The 20,801-nt window shown below is 40.5% G+C and overlaps 1 protein-coding gene across 1 annotated transcript; it reads left to right on the top strand.

The window, feature by feature from the left end:
• Positions 1 to 18,572: 18,572 nt before the first annotated feature.
• Positions 18,573 to 19,496, top strand: Vmn1r163 (vomeronasal 1 receptor 163). The gene has a single exon (NM_001166755.1). The coding sequence runs from the start codon at positions 18,573 to 18,575 to the stop codon at positions 19,494 to 19,496; it is 924 nt and encodes a 307-aa protein (NP_001160227.1).
• Positions 19,497 to 20,801: the final 1,305 nt, after the last annotated feature.

Raw genomic sequence — 20,801 nt, forward strand, 5'->3', positions numbered from 1 at the left:
CAGGCATGGCAGTAAGCCCCTTCTCTCATTGAGACATGTCACCATCCCAAGTTTTGTGGACAGTCATTTGTGTCTCTTTACAGCTATGACTACTTCTCTGTCATCAGTCCCCAGGGATAAAAAGAGAGGAATGTATTGAGAATGAAGAGACAGCATAATTCCCTGCAGGGTGAAGGGCCCCTCCAACATACACTCACACACATGCACACACACACACACACACACACACACATACATACATACACACACACACACACACACACACATACCTACACCTTCCACACCTCCTTCTTGTGGCTGTTTCACCCACTCACTGTTTATGTGCTTAATCATGTGTATTTCTTATTCATGCATTATAACTTAGTGTTGAGTTTTCTTACATTTATGAACACTGGTGTAATCAATGTCATAGTCACTGATCTCATAATTGTTCATAGTAACTCTGTTCCTTCTTTATCTTTACTCACTTTCTGTGAGACATTTACAGCATATCCTACACCTTAGCTCAGCTGTCCTCACCGCCTGTTTCCCCAGTGCTGGTATCACTATGCTTACCTAGAAAACATTGTTTTCATTCATTTTCACGACCATCTCTTCTGTCCTTCCCCATGCCTAATCCTAAACCCTCATCCCTTCCCCATCCCCACTCCCTCCATCTGCCTCTCAGGACTATTCTATTCCTCCTTCTAAGTGAGATTCAGGCTTCCTAGTTTGGGCCTTCCTTCTTGTTTTGCTACTTTGGGTCTGGAATTTAGCATGGTACCTGTATTTTAAGGTTAATATGAGGGGGTGGGGCATCTCCACGATGAGGCAGAGACTCAGAATAAGGGAGACAGCCAGGAATCAATGGGGGGGGGGGTGTGACCTTAGCTATGACTCACAACATTGGGGATATGGAACCTGAAGTGGCTAGTTCCTGTAGCCAGACAGGAACTCCAGACACCAAGTAGATAGAGACACTAACTCACCCACAAAACTTTCAACCCAAAATTGATCCTGTCTACAAGAAATGAAGCCACAGGAGTTGGAGCAGAGGCAGAGGCAAAGGAATAACCAGCCCAACTTGAGACACATCCTATGGACAAGTGCCAACCCTTAACACTATGAATGATGCTCTGTTATGCTTGCAGACAGGAGCATGTTCTTCTCTGAGAGGTTACACCTAGCAGCTGACTCAGACAAATAACAGACTCCCATAGCCACACATTGGTTGGAACTTGGGGATTCTTATGGAAGAATAGAAAGAAGGATGGCATGCCCTGAAGGGGGATAGGAAGTACACAGGAAAACAGTCAACTAATCTTAAGCCTTAGGTCTCTCAGTGTCTGACCCAACAAGCAAAGAATATAAAGGGCTGGACCTTATATTCCCTGCACTTATGTAGCAAATGTGCAGCTTGGTTTTCATGTGGGTCTTGGAGAACTCCAACAGGGTGTGTCCCCAAAAGCTGTTGTCTGTACGTGGAATATGTTCTAGCTGGGCTGCCTTGTAGCTGGGCTGCCTTGTGTGGCCTCAATGGGAGAGGAAGTTCTAACCTTACAGAGACTTAAAATGCCAAAGTTGGGGGGACAGGGGGTAATACGCAGGTGGCCCTAACATGCTCAGGGGAGAAGAGGAGGGGGAATGTGGAAGGAATGTAGGAGGGGTATCCAGGAGGGGGCAGTGAGCAGGATGTAAAGTGAATAAGTAAAAAAATGAAATTAAGGTGTCCCTGGTCCCTCTGAGACCAACTCGCAGACTGCTGAGGGTGAGCAAGTGGACTGCAGAAAAGAAACAGCTTCTGGGACAGGCAGAAGCAACATAGCTTCTGGGACAGGCAGAAGCAACATAGCTTCTGGGACAGGCTCTGTTTTGGACTGCAGACATCCAGGCACCTTCCCAGCCAGAGGAGAGGTGGCCGCCTGGGAGGGCTCTGATCCCCAGAGCAGGTTAGGGAGCCATCTTGTTTCCCAGGTCCCTCTGACACCAATCTGCACAGATCAGCTCACAGACTGCTGAGAGTGAGCGAGCAGACTGCAGAAGCAAAACAGGTTATGGAACAGGCAGAAGCAACACAGCTTCTGGGACAGACCCCCCTCTCGGGCTCTAGACATCAGGGCACCTTACCCGCCAGAGGAGAGGTCATCACCTGGGAGGGCTCTGACCTCCAGAGCAGGTGAGGGAAACATCTTGTGTCTTGGGTCCCTCAGAGACCAGTCTGTGCAGGTGAGTGTACAGACTGCAGAGGCAACCCATCTTCTGGGACAGGCCCTGTTTTGGGCCTTCATCTTCAACCAGGAGGTAGGTCTGAATACCAGACTTCTATGTGCATTCCCTGCAAGAGGAGAGCTTGCCTGAAGAGAGTACTCTGACAACTGAGACTCAGAAGAGAGCTGGAATCCCGGGACAGCTGACAGAGGCTAACAGAATCACAGGAGAAACAGGCTCCAGCCAGAGACAACTATAACAACTAATACCAGAGATTCACAGATGATGAAAGGCAAATGTAAGAATCTTATCAATAGAAAGCAAGAACTCTCACCATCATCAGAACCCAGCACTCCCAACTCTGCCAGTCCTGGATACCCCAACACACCAGAAAAAAAAAAAACAAGAATAGGATTCAAAATCATATCTCATGATGCTGGTAGAGGACCTTAAATAGGACATTAATAACTCACTTAAAGAAATAAGGAGAACACTGCTAAACAGTAGAAGAACTTAAGAATCACAGGAAACACTGCTAAACAGATAGAAGTCCATAAAGAGGAAACCCAAAAATCCCTAAAGAATTACAGGAAAACACAACCAAACAGGTGATGGAATTGAACAAAACCATCCAAGACCTAAAAAGGAAAGTAGAAACAATAAAGAAAACCCAAAGTGAAACAACTCTGGAGATATAAACCCTAGGAAAGAAATCAGGAACCATAGGTGAGAGCATCAGCAACAGAATACAAGAGATGGAAGAGAGAATCTCAAGTGGAGAAAACTCCATACAAAACATGGGCACAACAATCAAAGAAAATGCAAAATGCAAAAAGATCCTAACTCAAAACATCCAGGAAATACAGGACACAATCCGACAGATAATAGGGGTAGATAAGAACGAATATTTTCAACTTAAAGGGCCAGCAAATATCTTCAACAAAATTATAGAAGAAAACTATCTAAACCTAAAGAAAGAGATGCCCATGTACATACAAGAAGCCTACAGAACTCCAAATAGACTGGACCACAAAAGAAATTCCTACCGACACATAATAATCAGAACAACAAATGCACTAAATGAAGATAGAATATTAAAAGCAGTAAGGGAAAAAGGTTAAGTAACATAAATGCAGGCCTATTAGAATTACACAATATTTCTCACCAGAGACTATGAGAGCCAGAAGATCCTAGACAGACCCTAAGAGAACACAATTGCCAGCCCAAGCTTCTATACCCAGCAAAACTCTCAATTACCATAGATGGAGGACCTAAAGTATTCCATGACAAAACCAAAGTCACACAATATCTTTCCATGAATCCAGTCTTTCAAAGGATAATAACCAGAAAACACCAACAAAAGGACAGAAACTACACCATAGAAAAAGCAAGAAAGTAACCCTTCAACAAACCTAAAGAAGAGAGAACAGAATCCCAACTTTAGCAACAAAATAACAGGAAGCCACAATTATTTTTCTTTAATTTCTGTTAACATCAATGGACTCAAATCCCCAATAAAAAGACATAGACTGATAAACTGGCTAAACAAACAGGACCCAACATTTTTCCCAATTTTTTATTAGGTATTTTCTTCATTTACATTTCAAATGCAATCCTGAAAATCCCACATACCCTGTGCTCCCTCCTTACTACCCTACCCACCTACTCCCATTTCTTGGCCCTGGTGTTCCCCTGTACAGGGGCATATAAAGTTTGCAAGATCAAGGGTCCTCTCTTTCCAATGATGGCCAATTAGGCAGTCTTCTGCTTCATATGCAGCTAGAGACACAAGCTCTGGGGGTACTGGTTAGTTTATATTGTTGTTCCACTTATAGGGTTACAGAACCCTTCAGCACCTTGGGTACTTTCTCTAGCTCCTCCATTGGAGGCCCTGTGTTCCATCCTATAGGTGACTGTGAGCAACCTCTACTGTATCCGCCAGGCACTCGCATAGCCTCACTCGAGATAGCTATATCAGGGTCCTTCCAGGGAAATCTTCCTCCCATATGCAATAGTGACTGCATTTGGTGGCCAATTATGGGATGGATCCCCGGGTGCAAGAAAATCCAGAACACCATCAGATCCTACTAAAAATGCCATACTCAACAAACGTGGAAATCCTGGAAGAAATGGACAAATTTCTGGACAGATACCAGGTACCAAAGTTAAATCTGGATCAGATTAATGACCTAAACAGTCCCAATCCCCTAAGGAAATAGAAACAGTCATGAATAGTCTCCCAACCAAAAAAAAAAAAAACCCAGGACCAGATGGGTTTAGTGCAGAGTTTTATCAGACCTTCAAAGGAGACTTAATTCCAGAGCTTCTCAAGATATTCTACAAAACAGAAACAGAAGGTACTCAACCCAATTCATTCTATGAAGCCACATTTACTCTGATACCTAAACCACATAAAGACCCAATGGAGATAGAGAACTTCAGACCAATTTCCCTTATGAATATCGATGCAAAAATACTCAATAAAATTCTACCCACTTTCTCCATACCTATTCAACATTGTAGTTGAAGTCCTAGCCAGAGCAATTCGACAACAAAAGGAGATAAAGGAATACAAATTGGAAATGAAGAATTCAAAATATCACTTTTTGAGGATGATATGATAGTATATATAAGTGACCCTAAAAATTCCACCTGAGAACTCCTAAACCTGTTAGACAGCTTCAATGAAGTAGCTGGATATAAAATTAACTCAAACAAGTCAATGGCCTTTCACTAAACAAAGGATAAACAGGCTGAGAAAGATTTTAGGGAAACAACACCCTTCTCAATCGTCACAAAGAATATAAAATACCTTGGCATGACTCTAACTAAGGAAGTGAAAGATCTGTATGATATGAACTTCAAGTCTCTGAAGAAAGAAATTAAAGAAGATCTCAGAAGATGGAAAGATCTCCCATGTTCATGGATTGGCAGGATCAATATAGTAAAAAATAGCTATCTTGCCAAAAGCAATCTACAGATTCAATGCAATCCCCATCAAAATTCCAACTCAATTCTTCAATGAATTAGAAAGGGCAATCTGCATATTCATCTGGAATAACAAAAAACCTAGGAAAGCAAAAACTCTACTCAAGGATAAAGGAACCTCTGGTGGAATCACCATGCCTGACCTAAAGCTGTACTACAGAGCAATTATGGTAAAAACTGCATTGTACTGGTATAGCGACAGAGACGTAGGCCAATGGAATAGAATTGAAGACCCAGAAATGAACCCACACACCTATGGTCACTTGATATTTTAAAAGGGAGTCTAAACCATCCAGTGGAAAAAAGACAACAAATGGTGCTGGCACAACTGGTGGTTATCATGTAGAAGAATGCTAATTGATCCATTCCTATATCCTTATACTAAGGTCAAATCTAAGTGGATCAAGGAACTCCACATAAAACCAGAGACAGTGAAACTTATAGAGGAGAACGTGGGGAAAAGCCTTGAAGACATGGGCACAGGGGAAAAATTCTTGAATAGAACAGCAATGGCTTGTGCTGTAAGACTGAGAATCAACAAATGGGACCTGATAAAATTGCAAAGCACAATTGTAAGGCACAAGACACCGTCAATAAGACAAAAAGTCCACCAATTGATTGGAAAAAGATTTTTACCTATCCTAAGTCAGATAGGGAACTAATATCCAATATATATGAAGAACTGAAAAAGATGGACTCCAAAAAATCAAATAACCCTATTCAAAAATGGGGTCTAGAGCTTAACAAAGAATTCACAACCGAGGAATAATGAATGTCTGAGAATCACCTGAAAAAATGTTCAGCATCCTTAATCATCAGGGAAATTCAAATCAAAACAACCCTGATATTCTAGTTTACACCAGTCAGAATGCCTCAGAGCAAAAATTCAGGTGAGAGCAGATGCTGGCGAGGATGTGGAGAAAGAGGAACACTCCTCCATTGTTGGTGGGATTGCAAGCTTGCACAACCACTCTGGAAATCAGTCTGGCGGTTCCTCAGAAAATTGGACATAGTACTACCGGAGCATCTCTCAATACCACTCCTGGGCATATATCCAGAAGATGTTCCAACCATTAAGAAGGACACATGCTCTACTATGTTCATAGAAGCCTTATTTATAATAGCCAGAAGCTGGAAAGAACCCAGATGCCCCTCAACAGAGGAATGGATACAGAAAATGTGGTACATTTACACAATGGAGTAGTACTCAGCTATTAAAAAGAATGAATTTATGAAATTCCTATGCAAATGGATGGACCTGGAGGACATCATCCTGAGTGAGGTAACCCAATCACAAAAGAACTCACATGATATGTACTCACTGATAAATGGATATTAGCCCAGTTACTTAGAATACCCAAGATATAAGATACAATTTGGGAAACTCATGAAACTCAAGAAGAATGAAGACCAAAGTGTAGACACTTTGCCCCTTTTTGAATTGGGAACAAAACACCCATTGAAGGAGTTACAGAGACGAAGTTTGGAGCTGTGACGAAAGGATGGATCATCTAGAGACTGCCATATCCAGGGTGCCATCCCATAATCAGCATCCAAAAGCTGACACCATTGCATACACTAGCAAGATTTTGCTGAAAGGACCCTGATATAGCTGTCTCTTATGAGACTATGCCGGGGCCTAGCAAACACAGAAGTGGATACTCACAGTTAGCTACTGGATGGATCACAGGGCCTCCAATGGAGGAGCTAGAGAAAGTACCCAAGGAGCTAAAGGGATCTGCAAACCTATAGGCGGAACAACAATATGAACTATCCAGTACCCCCGGTGCTTCTGTCTCTAGCTGCATATGTATTAGAAGATGGTCAGTCAGCCATCATTGGAAAGAGAGGCTCATTGGTCTTGCAAACTTTATATGCCTCAGTATAGGGGAAAGCCAGGGTCAAGAAGTGGGAGTGGGTGGGTAGGGTAGTGGCATGGGAGGGTATGGGGCACTTTTGGGATAGCTTGGAAATGTAAATGAAGAAAATACCTAATTAAAAAAAATAAAATTAAAAAAATATTTCAGTTCTAGTTCCATTAAGGGAAACAGTACTGGATTCCCTCCTAGTATCCATCTGCCCACAGAAAATATAAACAGTGACATTTATGAGTTCTAGCTTGTGGACAGGGTCTGTAGCCTAAGAAGAAAGTAGTTGGTCTCTCCTATAACATTTTTTTTCTATGTTTTTCTTCTTCAAACTTTTTTTTTTTATAATTCTGTCTTTATCTCCCTCCTGGTTTGCCCTCTGACTATTCTTCATCTCATGCCTTGTCCCCTTTCTCTAAAAGGATGTCTCCACCTCTACCCTCCCCACTCTCTGGGGCCTCAAGTCTCTCCAGGGTTAGGGGCATCTTCTTTCACTTAGTCCAGATTACACAGTACTCTGCTGTATATACATGTTGGGTGCCTCACATAAGCTGGTATATACTGCCGGGTTGGTGGCTCAGTGTCTGAGTCATCTCTGTGGTCCAGGTTAGTTGAGACTGCTGGTCTTCCTATAGGGTTGCCCTCCTCCTCAGCTTCTTCCAGCTTTAATCAATGGATAGATCTCATCAAGCCCATAATTGCTGAACATGTCAGGGTTCACAGAAGGATGGTATTGCTGAGTCCTTTTCTCCTGCAGTACTGTATGTGGCACCTTTAAAGAATGATTTCCACTTAACTTTTCAACCTGTTTCTATACCATCTATGGACAGATGGGCGGCATACAAATCTTCAAAGTAAGTGCCAGTTTGATTTCTTCATGTTCTGTGTGTTTAGGATGTGCTGTCTTCAGCCACCAAGTTTTGGAGAATTACCAGCACCAGGGGTAATAGCCTGTGAGTTTTGGTTGTGGCTTAGATAGTGCTTTGGGAGTTAATTGGCAAGCAACTAGAAAAAGAAATCACCTAAACCTGAAAGAGAAGTTTATACACTTCTGTAAGGCAAAGGACACTGTCAGTAGGACAAAAAGGCCACCAACAGAATGGGAAAAGATCTTTAACAATCCTACATCTAATAGAGGGCTAATATCCAATATATACAAAGAACTGAAGAAGTTAGACTACAGAAAATCAAGTAACCCAATTAAAAATTGGATACAAGGCTAAACAAAGAATTTTCAACTGAGGAATATCAAATGGATGAGAAGCATCTAAAGAAATGTTCAACATCCTTAGTCATCAGGGAAATGCAAATCAAAACAGCCCTGAGATTCCACTTCACACCATTCAGAAAGTTTAAAATAAAAAACTCAGGTGATAGCAGATGCTGGCGAGGATGCGGAGAAAGGGGAACACTCCCTCATTGCTGGTGGTATTGCAAGCTGATACAACCACTCTGGAAATCAGTTTGGCAGTTCCTTAGAAAATTGGACATAGTACTACCTGAGGACCCAGCAATACCACTCCTGGGCATATACCCAGAGGATGCTCAAACTTGTAATAAGGACACATGCTCCACTATTTTTATAGCAGCCTTTTATAAAAGCCTGGAGCTGGAAAGAACCCAGATGTCCCTCAACAGAGACATGGATACAGTAAATGTGGTACATTTACACAATGGAGTACTACTCAGGTAGTAAAAAGGATGAATTAATGAAATTCTTAGGCAAATGGATAGAACTAGAAAATATCCTCAGTGAGATTACTCCATTTCAAAAGAACACAAGTGTTATGTACTCACTGATAAGTGGATACTAGCCTAAAAGCTCCAAATAACCAAGATACAATTCACATACCACAGGAATCTCAAGAAGAAGGAAGACCAAAGTGTGGGTGCTTCAGTCTTTCTTAGAAGGAGGATAAAATACTCACAGGAGCAAATATGAAAATAGAGTAGAGCAGAGGCTGAAGGAAAGGCCATCCAGAGTCTGACCCATCTGAGGATTCATCCCATATACAGTTAGTTACCAAACCCAGACCCTATTGTGGATGCCAAGAAGTGCATGCTGAAAGGAGCCTGATATGGCTGTCTCCTGAGAGACCCTGCCAGAGCCTTACAAATACAGAGATGGATGCTTACAACCATCCATTGGACTAAACACAGGGTCCTCAATAGGGAAGTTAGAGAAAGGACCAAAGGAGTTGAAGGGGATTGCAACCCCACAGTGAGAATAACATCAACCAACTGGTCCCCCAAGGGCTCCCAGGGACTAACCCATCAACAAAGGAGTACACAAAGCTCCAGGTACATAAGTTGCAGAGGATGTCCTTGTCATGCATCAGTGAGAGGAGTAGTTCTCAGTCCTATGAAAGCTCGATAGATGCTCCAGTGTAGGGAAACTGAGGTCTGAGGGGTCGGAGTTGGTGGGTAGGTGGAGGAACATCCTCATAAAAGCAGGGGGAGGGAGGATGGGATAGAGGGTTTCCGGGGGGGGGGACCATGAAAGGGTATAACATGTACAATATAGATAAAAAATATCCAAAATAATTACTCATACCCAAATAAAAAGAAATTACAAAAAATAAAAATCAAAGAAGCTTACATTATTTATCATGAGATGTCTACGTGAGGGACTGTCCAACTAGTATAGTGCTGATTTATTAAAACTCCTTTGAAATATGCAAGTGAATGTATTACAGGAAGCCCCAATAGCAGCAAGTGTCTGTATAGGTTTTCAAAAGACACTTAGTCGGAGTTATTCTTCTCCATATTTCTTGGTCTACTTTCTCTCTTACACACACCCAAATCGAACTCTTCATGTTCCATTATAGCCTTTCATCCTTTATAAGACTGTATTCTACCTCCTCATTTTTCATCATGCCATGACTCTTACAAATTCCTGAATTTGAAGGTTATTTCAATATAATCATTTATTAGGCTAATAAATGATATGTAATTGTCAATTAGCCAATATAAATTTCACAGTAGAAATTATCGATATGTCCTTGTCCTAGACAACCCTAAGGTATCTAAGCAATTAATGACCAGTTATTCTTTCTTTTTGTCCTATTTCCACATATATCTCTTTTAAGTACTGGTAATTTCATTTGAAAAATAAAGTGCAATGATATCTTATTTCTCACACGTTTTTTTTTTTTTTCATTTTTTTTTATTAGGTATTTAGCTCATTTACATTTCCAATGCTATACCAAAAGTCCCCCTTACCCACCCACCCCCACTCCCCTACCCACCCACTCCCCCCCTTTGGCCCTGGCGTTCCCCTGTACCGGGGCACACAAAGTCTGCGTGTCCAATGGGCCTCTCTTTCCAGTGATGGCCGACTAGGCCATCTTTTGATACATATGCAGCTAGAGTCAAGAGCTCAGGGGTACTGGTTAGTTCATAATGTTGTTCCACCTATAGGGTTGAAGATCCCTTTAGCTCCTTGGGTACTTTCTCTAGCTCCTCCATTGGGAGCCCTGTGATCCATCCATTAGCTGACTGTGAGCATCCACTTCTGTGTTTGCTAGGCCCCGGCATAGTCTCACAAGAGACAGCTACATCTGGGTCCTTTCAGTAAAATCTTGCTAGTGTATGCAATGGTGTCAGCATTTGGAAGCTGATTATGGGGTGGATCCCTGGATATGGCAGTCTCTACATGGTCCATCCTTTCATCTCAGCTCCATACTTTGTTTCTGTAACTCCTTCCATGGGTGTTTTGTTCCCACTTCTAAGGAGGGGCATAGTGTCCACACTTCAGTCTTCATTTTTCTTGAGTTTCATGTGTTTAGGAAATTGTATCTTATATCGTGGGTATCCTAGGTTTTGGGCTAGTATCCACTTATCAGTGAGTACATATTGTGTGAGTTCCTTTGTGATTGTGTTACCTCACTCAGGATGATGCTCTCCAGGTCCATCCATTTGGCTAGGAATTTCATAAATTCATTCTTTTTAATAGCTGAGTAGTACTCCATTGTGTAGATGTACCACATTTTCTGTATCCATTCCTCTGTTGAGGGGCATCTGGGTTCTTTCCAGTTTCTGGCTATTATAAATAAGGCTGCTATGAACATAGTGGAGCATGTGTCCTTCTTACCAGTTGGGGCTTCTTCTGGATATATGCCCAGGAGAGGTATTGCTGGATCCTCCGGTAGTACTATGTCCAATTTTCTGAGGAACCGCCAGACTGATTTCCAGAGTGGTTGTACAAGCCTGCAATCCCACCAACAATGGAGGAGTGTTCCTCTTTCTCCACATCCTCGCCAGCATCTGCTGTCACCTGAATTTTTGATCTTAGCCATTCTCACTGGTGTGAGGTGGAATCTCAGGGTTGTTTTGATTTGCATTTCCCTGATGATTAAGGATGTTGAACATTTTTTCAGGTGCTTCTCTGCCATTCGGTATTCCTCAGGTGAGAATTCTTTGTTCAGTTCTGAGCCCCATTTTTTAAGGGGGTTATTTGATTTTCTGAGGTCCACCTTCTTGAGTTCTTTATATATGTTGGATATTAGTCCCCTATCTGATTTAGGATAGGTAAAGATCCTTTCCCAGTCTGTTGGTGGTCTTTTTGTCTTATAGACAGTGTCTTTTGCCTTGCAGAAACTTTGGAGTTTCATTAGGTCCCATTTGTCAATTCTCGATCTTACAGCACAAGCCATTGCTGTTCTGTTCAGGAATTTTTCCCCTGTGCCCATATCTTCAAGGCTTTTCCCCACTTTCTCCTCTATAAGTTTCAGTGTCTCTGGTTTTATGTGAAGTTCCTTGATCCACTTAGATTTGACCTTAGTACAAGGAGATAAGTATGGATCGATTCGCATTCTTCTACATGATAACAACCAGTTGTGCCAGCACCAATTGTTGAAAATGCTGTCTTTCTTCCACTGGATGGTTTTGGCTCCCTTGTCGAAGATCAAGTGACCATAGGTGTGTGGGTTCATTTCTGGGTCTTCAATTCTATTCCATTGGTCCACTTGTCTGTCTCTATACCAGTACCATGCAGTTTTTATCACAATTGCTCTGTAGTAAAGCTTTAGGTCAGGCATGGTGATTCCACCAGAGGTTCTTTTATCCTTGAGAAGAGTTTTTGCTATCCTCGGTTTTTTGTTATTCCAGATGAATTTGCAAATTGCTCCTTCTAATTCGTTGAAGAATTGAGTTGGAATTTTAATGGGGATTGCATTGAATCTGTAGATTGCTTTTGGCAAGATAGCCATTTTTACAATGTTGGTCCTGCCAATCCATGAGCATGGGAGATCTTTCCATCTTCTGAGATCTTCTTTAATTTCTTTCTTCAGGGACTTGAAGTTTTTATCATACAGATCTTTCACTTCCTTCGTTAGAGTCACGCCGAGATATTTTATATTATTTGTGGCTATTGAGAAGGGTGTTGTTTCCCTAATTTCTTTCTCAGCCTGTTTATTCTTTGTGTAGAGAAAGGCCATTGACTTGTTTGAGTTAATTTTATATCCAGCTACTTCACCGAAGCTGTTTATCAGGTTTAGGAGTTCTCTGTTGGAATTTTTAGGGTCACTTATATATACTATCATATCATCTGCAAAAAGTGATATTTTGACTTCCTCTTTTCCAATTTGTATCCCCTTGATCTCCTTTTGTTGTCGAATTGCTCTGGCTAATACTTCAAGTACTATGTTGAAAAGGTAGGGAGAAAGTGGGCAGCCTTGTCTAGTCCCTGATTTTAGTGGGATTGCTTCCAGCTTCTCTCCATTTACTTTGATGTTGGCTACTGGTTTGCTGTAGATTGCTTTTATCATGTTTAGGTATTGGCCTTGAATTCCTGATCTTTCCAGAACTTTTATCATGAATGGGTGTTGGATCTTGTCAAATGCTTTTTCTGCATCTAACGAGATGATCATGTGGTTTTTGTCTTTGAGTTTGTTTATATAATGGATTACATTGATGGATTTTCGTATATTAAACCATCCCTGCATCCCTGGAATAAAACCTACTTGGTCAGGATGGATGATTGCTTTAATGTGTTCTTGGATTCGGTTAGCGAGAATTTTATTAAGAATTTTTGCATCGATGTTCATAAGAGAAATTGGTCTGAAGTTCTCTATCTTTGTTGGATCTTTCTGTGGTTTAGGTATCAGAGTAATAGTGGCTTCATAAAATGAGTTGGGTAGAATACCTTCTACTTCTATCTTGTGAAAAAGTTTGTGCAGAACTGGAGTTAGATCTTCTTTGAAGGTCTGATAGAACTCTGCACTAAACCCGTCTGGTCCTGGGCTTTTTTTGGCTGGGAGACTATTAATAACTGCTTCTATTTCTTTAGGGGATATGGGACTGTTTAGAAGGTCAACTTGATCCTGATTCAACTTTGGTACCTGGTATCTGTCCAGAAATTTGTCCATTTCGTCCAGGTTTTCCAGTTTTGTTGAGTATAGCCTTTTGTAGAAGGATCTGATTGTGTTTTGGATTTCTTCAGGATCTGTTGTTATGTCTCCCTTTTCATTTCTGATTTTGTTAATTAGGATTTTGTCCCTGTGCCCTTTAGTGAGTCTAGCTAAGGGTTTATCTATCTTGTTGATTTTCTCAAAGAACCAACTCCTCGTTTGGTTAATTCTTTGAATAGTTCTTCTTGTTTCCACTTGGTTGATTTCACCCCTGAGTTTGATTATTTCCTGCCGTCTACTCCTCTTGGGTGAATTTGCTTCCTTTTTTTCTAGAGCTTTTAGATGTGTTGTCAAGCTGCTAGTATGTGCTCTCTCCCGTTTTTTCTTGAAGGCACTCATAGCTATGAGTTTCCCTCTTAGAAATGCTTTCATTGTGTCCCAAAGGTTTGGGTACGTTGTGGCTTCATTTTCATTAAACTCTAAAAAGTCTTTAATTTCTTTCTTTATTCCTTCCTTGACCAAGGTATCATTGAGAAGAGTGTTGTTCAGTTTCCATGTGAATGTTGGCTTTCTGTTATTTATTTTGTTATTGAAGATCAGCCTTAGTGCATGGTGATCTGATAGGATACATGGGACAATTTCAATATTTTTGAATCTGTTGAGGCCTGATTTGTGACCTATTATGTGGTCAATTTTGGAGAAGGTACCATGAGGTGCTGAGAAGAAGGTATATCCTTTTGTTTTAGGATAAAATGTTCTGTAGATATCTGTCAGATCCATTTGTTTCATCACTTCTGTTAGTTTCAGTGTGTCCCTGTTTAGTTTCTGTTTCCATGATCTGTCCATTGGTGAAAGTGGTGTGTTGAAGTCTCCCACTATTATTGTGTGAGGCGCAATGTGTGCTTTGAGCTTTACTAAAGTTTCTTTAGTGAATGTGGCTGCTCTTGTATTTGGAGCATAGATATTCAGAATTGAGAGTTCCTCTTGGAGGATTTTACCTTTGATGAGAATGAAGTGTCCCTCCTTGTCTTTTTTGATGACTTTGGGTTGGAAGTCAATCTTATCAGATATTAGGATGGCTACTCCTGCTTGTTTCTTCATACCATTTGCTTGGAAAATTGTTTTCCAGCCTTTCATTCTGAGGTAGTGTCTATCTTTTTCTCTGAGATGAGTTTCCTGTAAGCAGCAAAATGTTGGGTCTTGTTTGTGTAGCCAGTTTGTTAGTCTATGTCTTTTTATTGGCGAGTTGAGACCATTGATGTTAAGAGATATTAAGGAAAAGTAATTGTTGCTTCCTGTTATTTTAGTTGTTAAAGGTGGCATTCTGTTCTTGTGGCTGTCTTCTTTTAGGTTTGTTGAGGGATTACCTTCTTGTTTTTTCTAGGGCGTTGTTCCCGTTCTTGTATTGGTTTTTTTCTGTTATTATCCTTTGAAGGGCTGGATTCGTGGAGAGATAATGCGTGAATTTGGTTTTGTCGTGGAATACTTTGGTTTCTCCCTCTATGATAATTGAGAGTTTGGCTGGGTATAGTAGCCTGGGCTGCAGTTTGTGTTCTCTTAGTGTCTGTATAACATCTGTCCAGGCTCTTCTGGCTTTCATAGTCTCTGGTGAAAAATCTGGTGTAATTCTGATAGGCTTGCCTTTATATGTTACTTGACCTTTTTCCCTTACTGCTTTTAGTATTCTATCTTTATTTAGTGCATTTGATGTTCTGATTATTATGTGTCGGGAGGAATTTCTTTTCTGGTCCAGTCTATTTGGAGTTCTGTAGGCTTCTTGTATGTTCATATGCATCTCATTCTTTAGATTTGGGAAGTTTTCTTCAATAATTTTGTTGAAGATGTTTGCTGGACCTTTGAGTTGAAAATCTTCATTCTCATCCACTCCTATTATCCGTACGTTTGGTCTTCTTATTGTGTCCTGGATTTCCTGGATATTTTGAGTTAGGATCTTTTTGCATTTTCCATTTTCTTTGATTGTTGTGCCGATGTTCTCTATGGAATCTTCTGCACCTGAGATTCTCTCTTCCATCTCTTGTATTCTGTTGCTGATGCTCAAATCTATGGTTCCAGATTTCTTTCCTAGGGTTTCTATCTCTAGTGTTGCCTCGCTTTGAGTTTTCTTTATTGTGTCTACTTCCCTTTTTAGGTCTAGTATGGTTTTGTTCATTTCCATCACCTGTTTGTATGTTTTTTTCTCTTTTTCTGTAAGGACTTCTACCTGTTTGATTGTGTTTTCCTGTTTTTCTTTAAGGACTTGTAACTCTTTAGCAGTGTTCTCCTGTATTTCTTTAAGTGATTTATTAAAGTCCTTCTTGATGTCCTCTACCATCATCATGAGATATGCTTTTAAATCTAGGTCTAGGTTCTCAGGTGTGTTGGGGTTCCCTGGACTGGGCGAAGTGGGTGTGCTGGGTTCTGGTGATGGTGAGTGGTCTTGGTTCCTGTTAGTAAGATTCCTCCGTTTACCTTTCGCCATCTGGTAATCTCTGGAGTTAGTAGTTATAATTGACTCTGTTTAGAGATTGTTCTTCTGGTGATTCTGTTACCGTCTATCAGCAGACCTGGGAGACAGATTCTCTCCTCTGAGTTTCAGTGCTCAGAGCACTCTCTGCTGGCAAGCTCTCTTACAGGGAAGGTGCGCAGATATCTTGTATTTGGACCTCCTCCTGGCCGAAGAAGAAGGCCCAAAACAGGACCTTTCTCAGACAGTGTGTTGCTTTGGCAGTTCCCAGGTGGTACAGACTCTCACCTAAGCAGACTAAATTCCTAAGTTCCTTGGAGTCCCGGGACCAAGATGGCGACCGCTGCTGCTGTGGCTTAGGCCGCCTCCCCAGCCGGGTGGGCACCTGTCCTCCGGTCCAGAAGGTGGCCGGCTGTCCCCGGCCCACACGTTTAAGTATAAGTCCTTTGTGCCTGAGACAGTATTGTTGCAAGTTTGAATATCAATAAATGTTTAGAACATACAATTCTTAGATTTATAATCAGAATTTTTACTTTTCATCACTGAAAATCAAAACTAAATCCCTAGTTTTTTATTATACCTAGAGCAGACATGTGTTGGAGCTATGTATTTCTCAATGATTGCTCAATCCATATCTTTGCTAGTATGTCCAGGATTACTTAATTACAAATGAAATTCTCTAGATACTATCAATGTATATTAGATCTGTGATAAGAATTCATGAGTATATCAGAAAACAAGTCATGATCTACCTGAAAACAAGTGGATATGGGAATAACCCCAGGATTCAGGTGGGGAAGACCAGTTTCAGTTAATAAATTCATCATTTATAAATGTCCTGGGTCCAACATGGGAAAAGTTGTAATGAACCAACTTCCTGGGAAATTACAGAATCTGAATGACACATTGCCAGTTTTCTGGGAGGACTTGGTGTCAGAATAATTTTGCAGAAGTGAAATAGTAGGGAGGAAAGTACTCTGTAGAAACTCACATAATGAGTCCCTTGTTCTACCCTGGAGCACCCCAATTCACATCTGACCAAGAGATCAATTCAGAACTTAGATTCTCCCAAAGGAAACATGAAAACCCTTCCCTAACTTCTGCCCAGGTACTCATTAACATCTAACAAACTACTAGACATCATCAGCAAGCATCAGAAAGGAATGAAGATTTGCTCTGGGGATAAATGATTTTCCTTCATTGGAGGTATCCCAAAGACACCATGCAGACAAATGTGCGGATGCCACAGATGATACAATAATAAACTCTCTGAAGGATGTCATGCCCTGGTGCCCTATTATTTTATGAGCCTGAAAACTAGGACTTTGTTGGGTTATCTTTACAGCATTGCGTGGAGAATAAGAAACCATTCCGAATTTCATTGCATTCTTTCTCAGGCAAAGAGTGACACAGAGAAGTTCCTCAATTCAGGCACTAGGAAATATGCTTCTATAGGAGCTGTGCTCTGCAGCTGGCCTTCAGATGAGCATCTTCATCCTGACTGAGGCTCAGAAGGTGAGATTCTTCCATCCATGGGCTTCTGCTTAAAATTCTCTTCTCCTTTCTTCGGTGAAAATTGTCTTCTGAAGCCAACATGAAACATTATTTCTTTCTGAAGTCTGCATGTTAACTTGAATAGGTTAATATTTTGCTTTCATCTCAAAGAAATGTCTGTGTCCTAGATTAGTACTCAGGAGAAAACAGCATTTAGTGTAACATATGCATGTGAGATAATGAATTATACCTGGTGGATGGAGGCCCTCCTGCTCTTATAGAAAACATATAAACAAGTAAAGTGCAGACTAAGCATCAGCTTGCAAATTGTATTGGGATTATATTATATTATATTATATTATATTATATTATATTATATTACTGCAAAGGGATTGTGTTAATAATTTTGGAGGGAATCTGCAGATGATGCAGGTAAGACTCTGGCACCTCACATTTAGAACAAAAATTATGATCAGTAAAATTATGAATAAATGGAACTTGTTAGCACGTGGTTTTTTTTCATATGGAGGACACATATGTAAGCCTATGTTCATCTGTGTCATTACAACACAGGTGGCTTTATCAGAAGTATTTGGTGTTTTTTTTTTTTAATTTTGAGGATGAGTAGTATAAAATTTTCTCAAAAGCCAACAACTTAATTTTCTACAACTGAATTCAGTTACACAACTTTATTATTGAGTGCAATATCATATTGTTCCCATACATACTATTTTTAATATGTTACTATAATATACGAAATTAAATTAATTATTTTTATGTTGCATTTATATATTCTTTTATTTGTTATTGATTTAGTTACATCCAAATTGAAGACTTTCCTCCCTCCTAATTGTATTGAATTCTGATGATAGAATCACAGACTCATAGTAGACTCTTTACTGTCTGTATTCATATGCAAAGACCTTGGTGTGGTAAAATGTGTGTTATTGTGCTCTTGACCTACTGAACCAATAAAGATGTAGTTGCAATACAAAATTTACATTGAGGCAGGAGTAATAAAATCAGTATAAAATTTTATTTGAGTTATTATACATTCATTGTTTTTCAGGCAATTTGCCTGTAGTGTGATAGAATAGTGTCTCACTTATCAAGTGAAGAAATTGTGTCAAATCAATTGGTAAGTGTGGACAATATAACAGAGACCCGAGGAGAGTAGTGTCCTACCTAATCATCACTCCAGGGTCCTGTAAAGCCCTCTCCATGTCTGCTCATGGTAAATCTGTGAAAACCACTGAGGAAGTGGCTCTTCAGATCCTCTTGCTTTGCCAGTTTGGGGTTGGAACTGTGGCCAATGTCTTTCTGTTTGTCCATAATTTCTCTCCAGTCATGACTGGTTCTAAAAAGAGGCCCAGACAGGTGATTTTAAGCCACATGGCTGTGGCCAATGCCTTGACTCTATTCCTCACTATATTTCCAAACAACATGAGTGCTTTTGCTCCCAAAACTCCTCCAACTGAACTCAAATGTAAATTAGAATTCTTCAGTCACATGGTGGCAAGAAGCAAAAATTTGTGTTCCACCTGTGTCCTGAGTATCCATCAGTTTGTCACTCTTGTTCCTGTTAATAGAGGTAAAGGTAAACTTATACTCAGAGCAAGTGTCCCAAATTTGTGGAATTATTCCTGCTACAGTTGTTGGTTTTACAGTGTCTTAAGTAACATCCACATTCCAATTAAGGTCACTGGTCCACAGATAACAGACAATAACACTGACTCTAAAAGCAACTTGTTCTGTTCCACTTCTGGATTCATTGTAGGCATGGTCTTCTTGAAGTTTTCCCATGATGCCACATTCATGACCATCATGGTCTGGACCAGTGTCTCCATGGTACTTCTCCTCCATAGACATCACCAGCGAATGCAGCACATCCTCACTCCCAATCAGGACGCCAGAGGCCAAGCTGAGACCAGAGCAACCCATACTATCCTGATGCTGGTGGTCACATTTGTTAGCTTTTATCTTCTAAATTGTATTTGTATCATCTTTCATGCTTTTTCTATACATTCTCGTCTCTTCATAAGGCTTGTCAGTGAGGTTCTGGCTGCAGTCTTCCCCAATATCTGCCCCTTACTGTTGATCTTCAGAGATCCTAAAGATCCTTGTTCTGTGCTCTTCAAATGTTGAAAATAAGAGCCCCTAAATACTGCCAAATACAGAAGACACCTTCACTAATACCATTAAGTACTTTATTCCATAAATATGTTTTCAACATTTTGTATGAACAAGGTGTGGTGCTCACTGCTGTAATTTTAAAAGAATAAGGCTATACTCATTTGTTGATGTGAAATGATTTCTGGTTGGAATCTTACTGACATGGTAAGTGACTTATTCACCATTCTCTGTTTTCCTGTATATAACTGCATTCTGCTGCAGGCTGGACTGAAACTGATGCAACCAATTTTCACTAAACAGTTTAATGTGTTAAATGGTCCTGATCAAACTGATACTCTCGCTCCGTCTTAGTTGATACTTCAAACTTCGGACAAGAACAGAATCCCTCTCTATATTTCTCTATCTGAACAAACAAGGATGCATTGCTCTAATTAAATATTTTCAAGGATGAACATTTTGTATATAGTAAATATATTGCATGTTATTCCACTTTAGTTAGGAGATATATGCTTTGTACCTTGGGCCCTAAGGAGGTGAGAGTCAAGCACTGAACAACATAACTTTGTGCTCTCTAGAGCAGTACAATCTGCTGATCACATCAAGAGTAAATAGGAAAAGAGGCATAGACAGCTCCTGCTCAGAAGCCTTAAGAGATTTAAAGTCACAGGACCAGGGAGGAATCCAGGATCCACACTGGAGATCTTCTCCTGAAAGACCTTGGTAAAGACTTCACTCTGAGCCATGGTGAAATTGTTTTTCCAATCATCACAAACACCTACGAATCAGAAAGGAGAAAAGAGATATCAGAACAACGAGGAAGCAAAGTTGTCACTCCATCTGTCAGTGGCTTTCTCAATCGCAAAATTATTTTCTCAGAAGATTAAAATCAAGCATCTAATATTTTCAGCTACCTGAGAATGACCAAGGCTAGAAAGACCACAAGATAAATACCAGGGGTGGTTATAGCTGTCAGTGTGATGAAACTCATAATCTGACTTGTGGTACTTACTTCTGTGAACAAGAATATTTTAGCATTCATTTTTTTGTTCATGTGTATTGGGTATGTAAGTATTTGTGGGGATTCCCTCCTCTTAAGGAGAATAGGTGTCATACCCCTAGAGCTGGAGTTACAAACTGATGTAAGCCTACAAAGATAGTTTCTCAGAATCGAGCTCTGATCCAATGTAAATATGGCCAGGCTTCCAACCTGCTGAGCCATCTCTTGAGGCCCACACTGAAAAATTTATCCAACACACTTAACTCTTCACTTCCAATTTGGGGGAGTAGGAAATCATCAATATCAGGTATATTGAAAGA

This window comes from Mus musculus, chromosome 7 (assembly GCF_000001635.26).
Source record: "Mus musculus strain C57BL/6J chromosome 7, GRCm38.p6 C57BL/6J".
Lineage (NCBI taxonomy): Eukaryota > Metazoa > Chordata > Mammalia > Rodentia > Muridae > Mus > Mus musculus.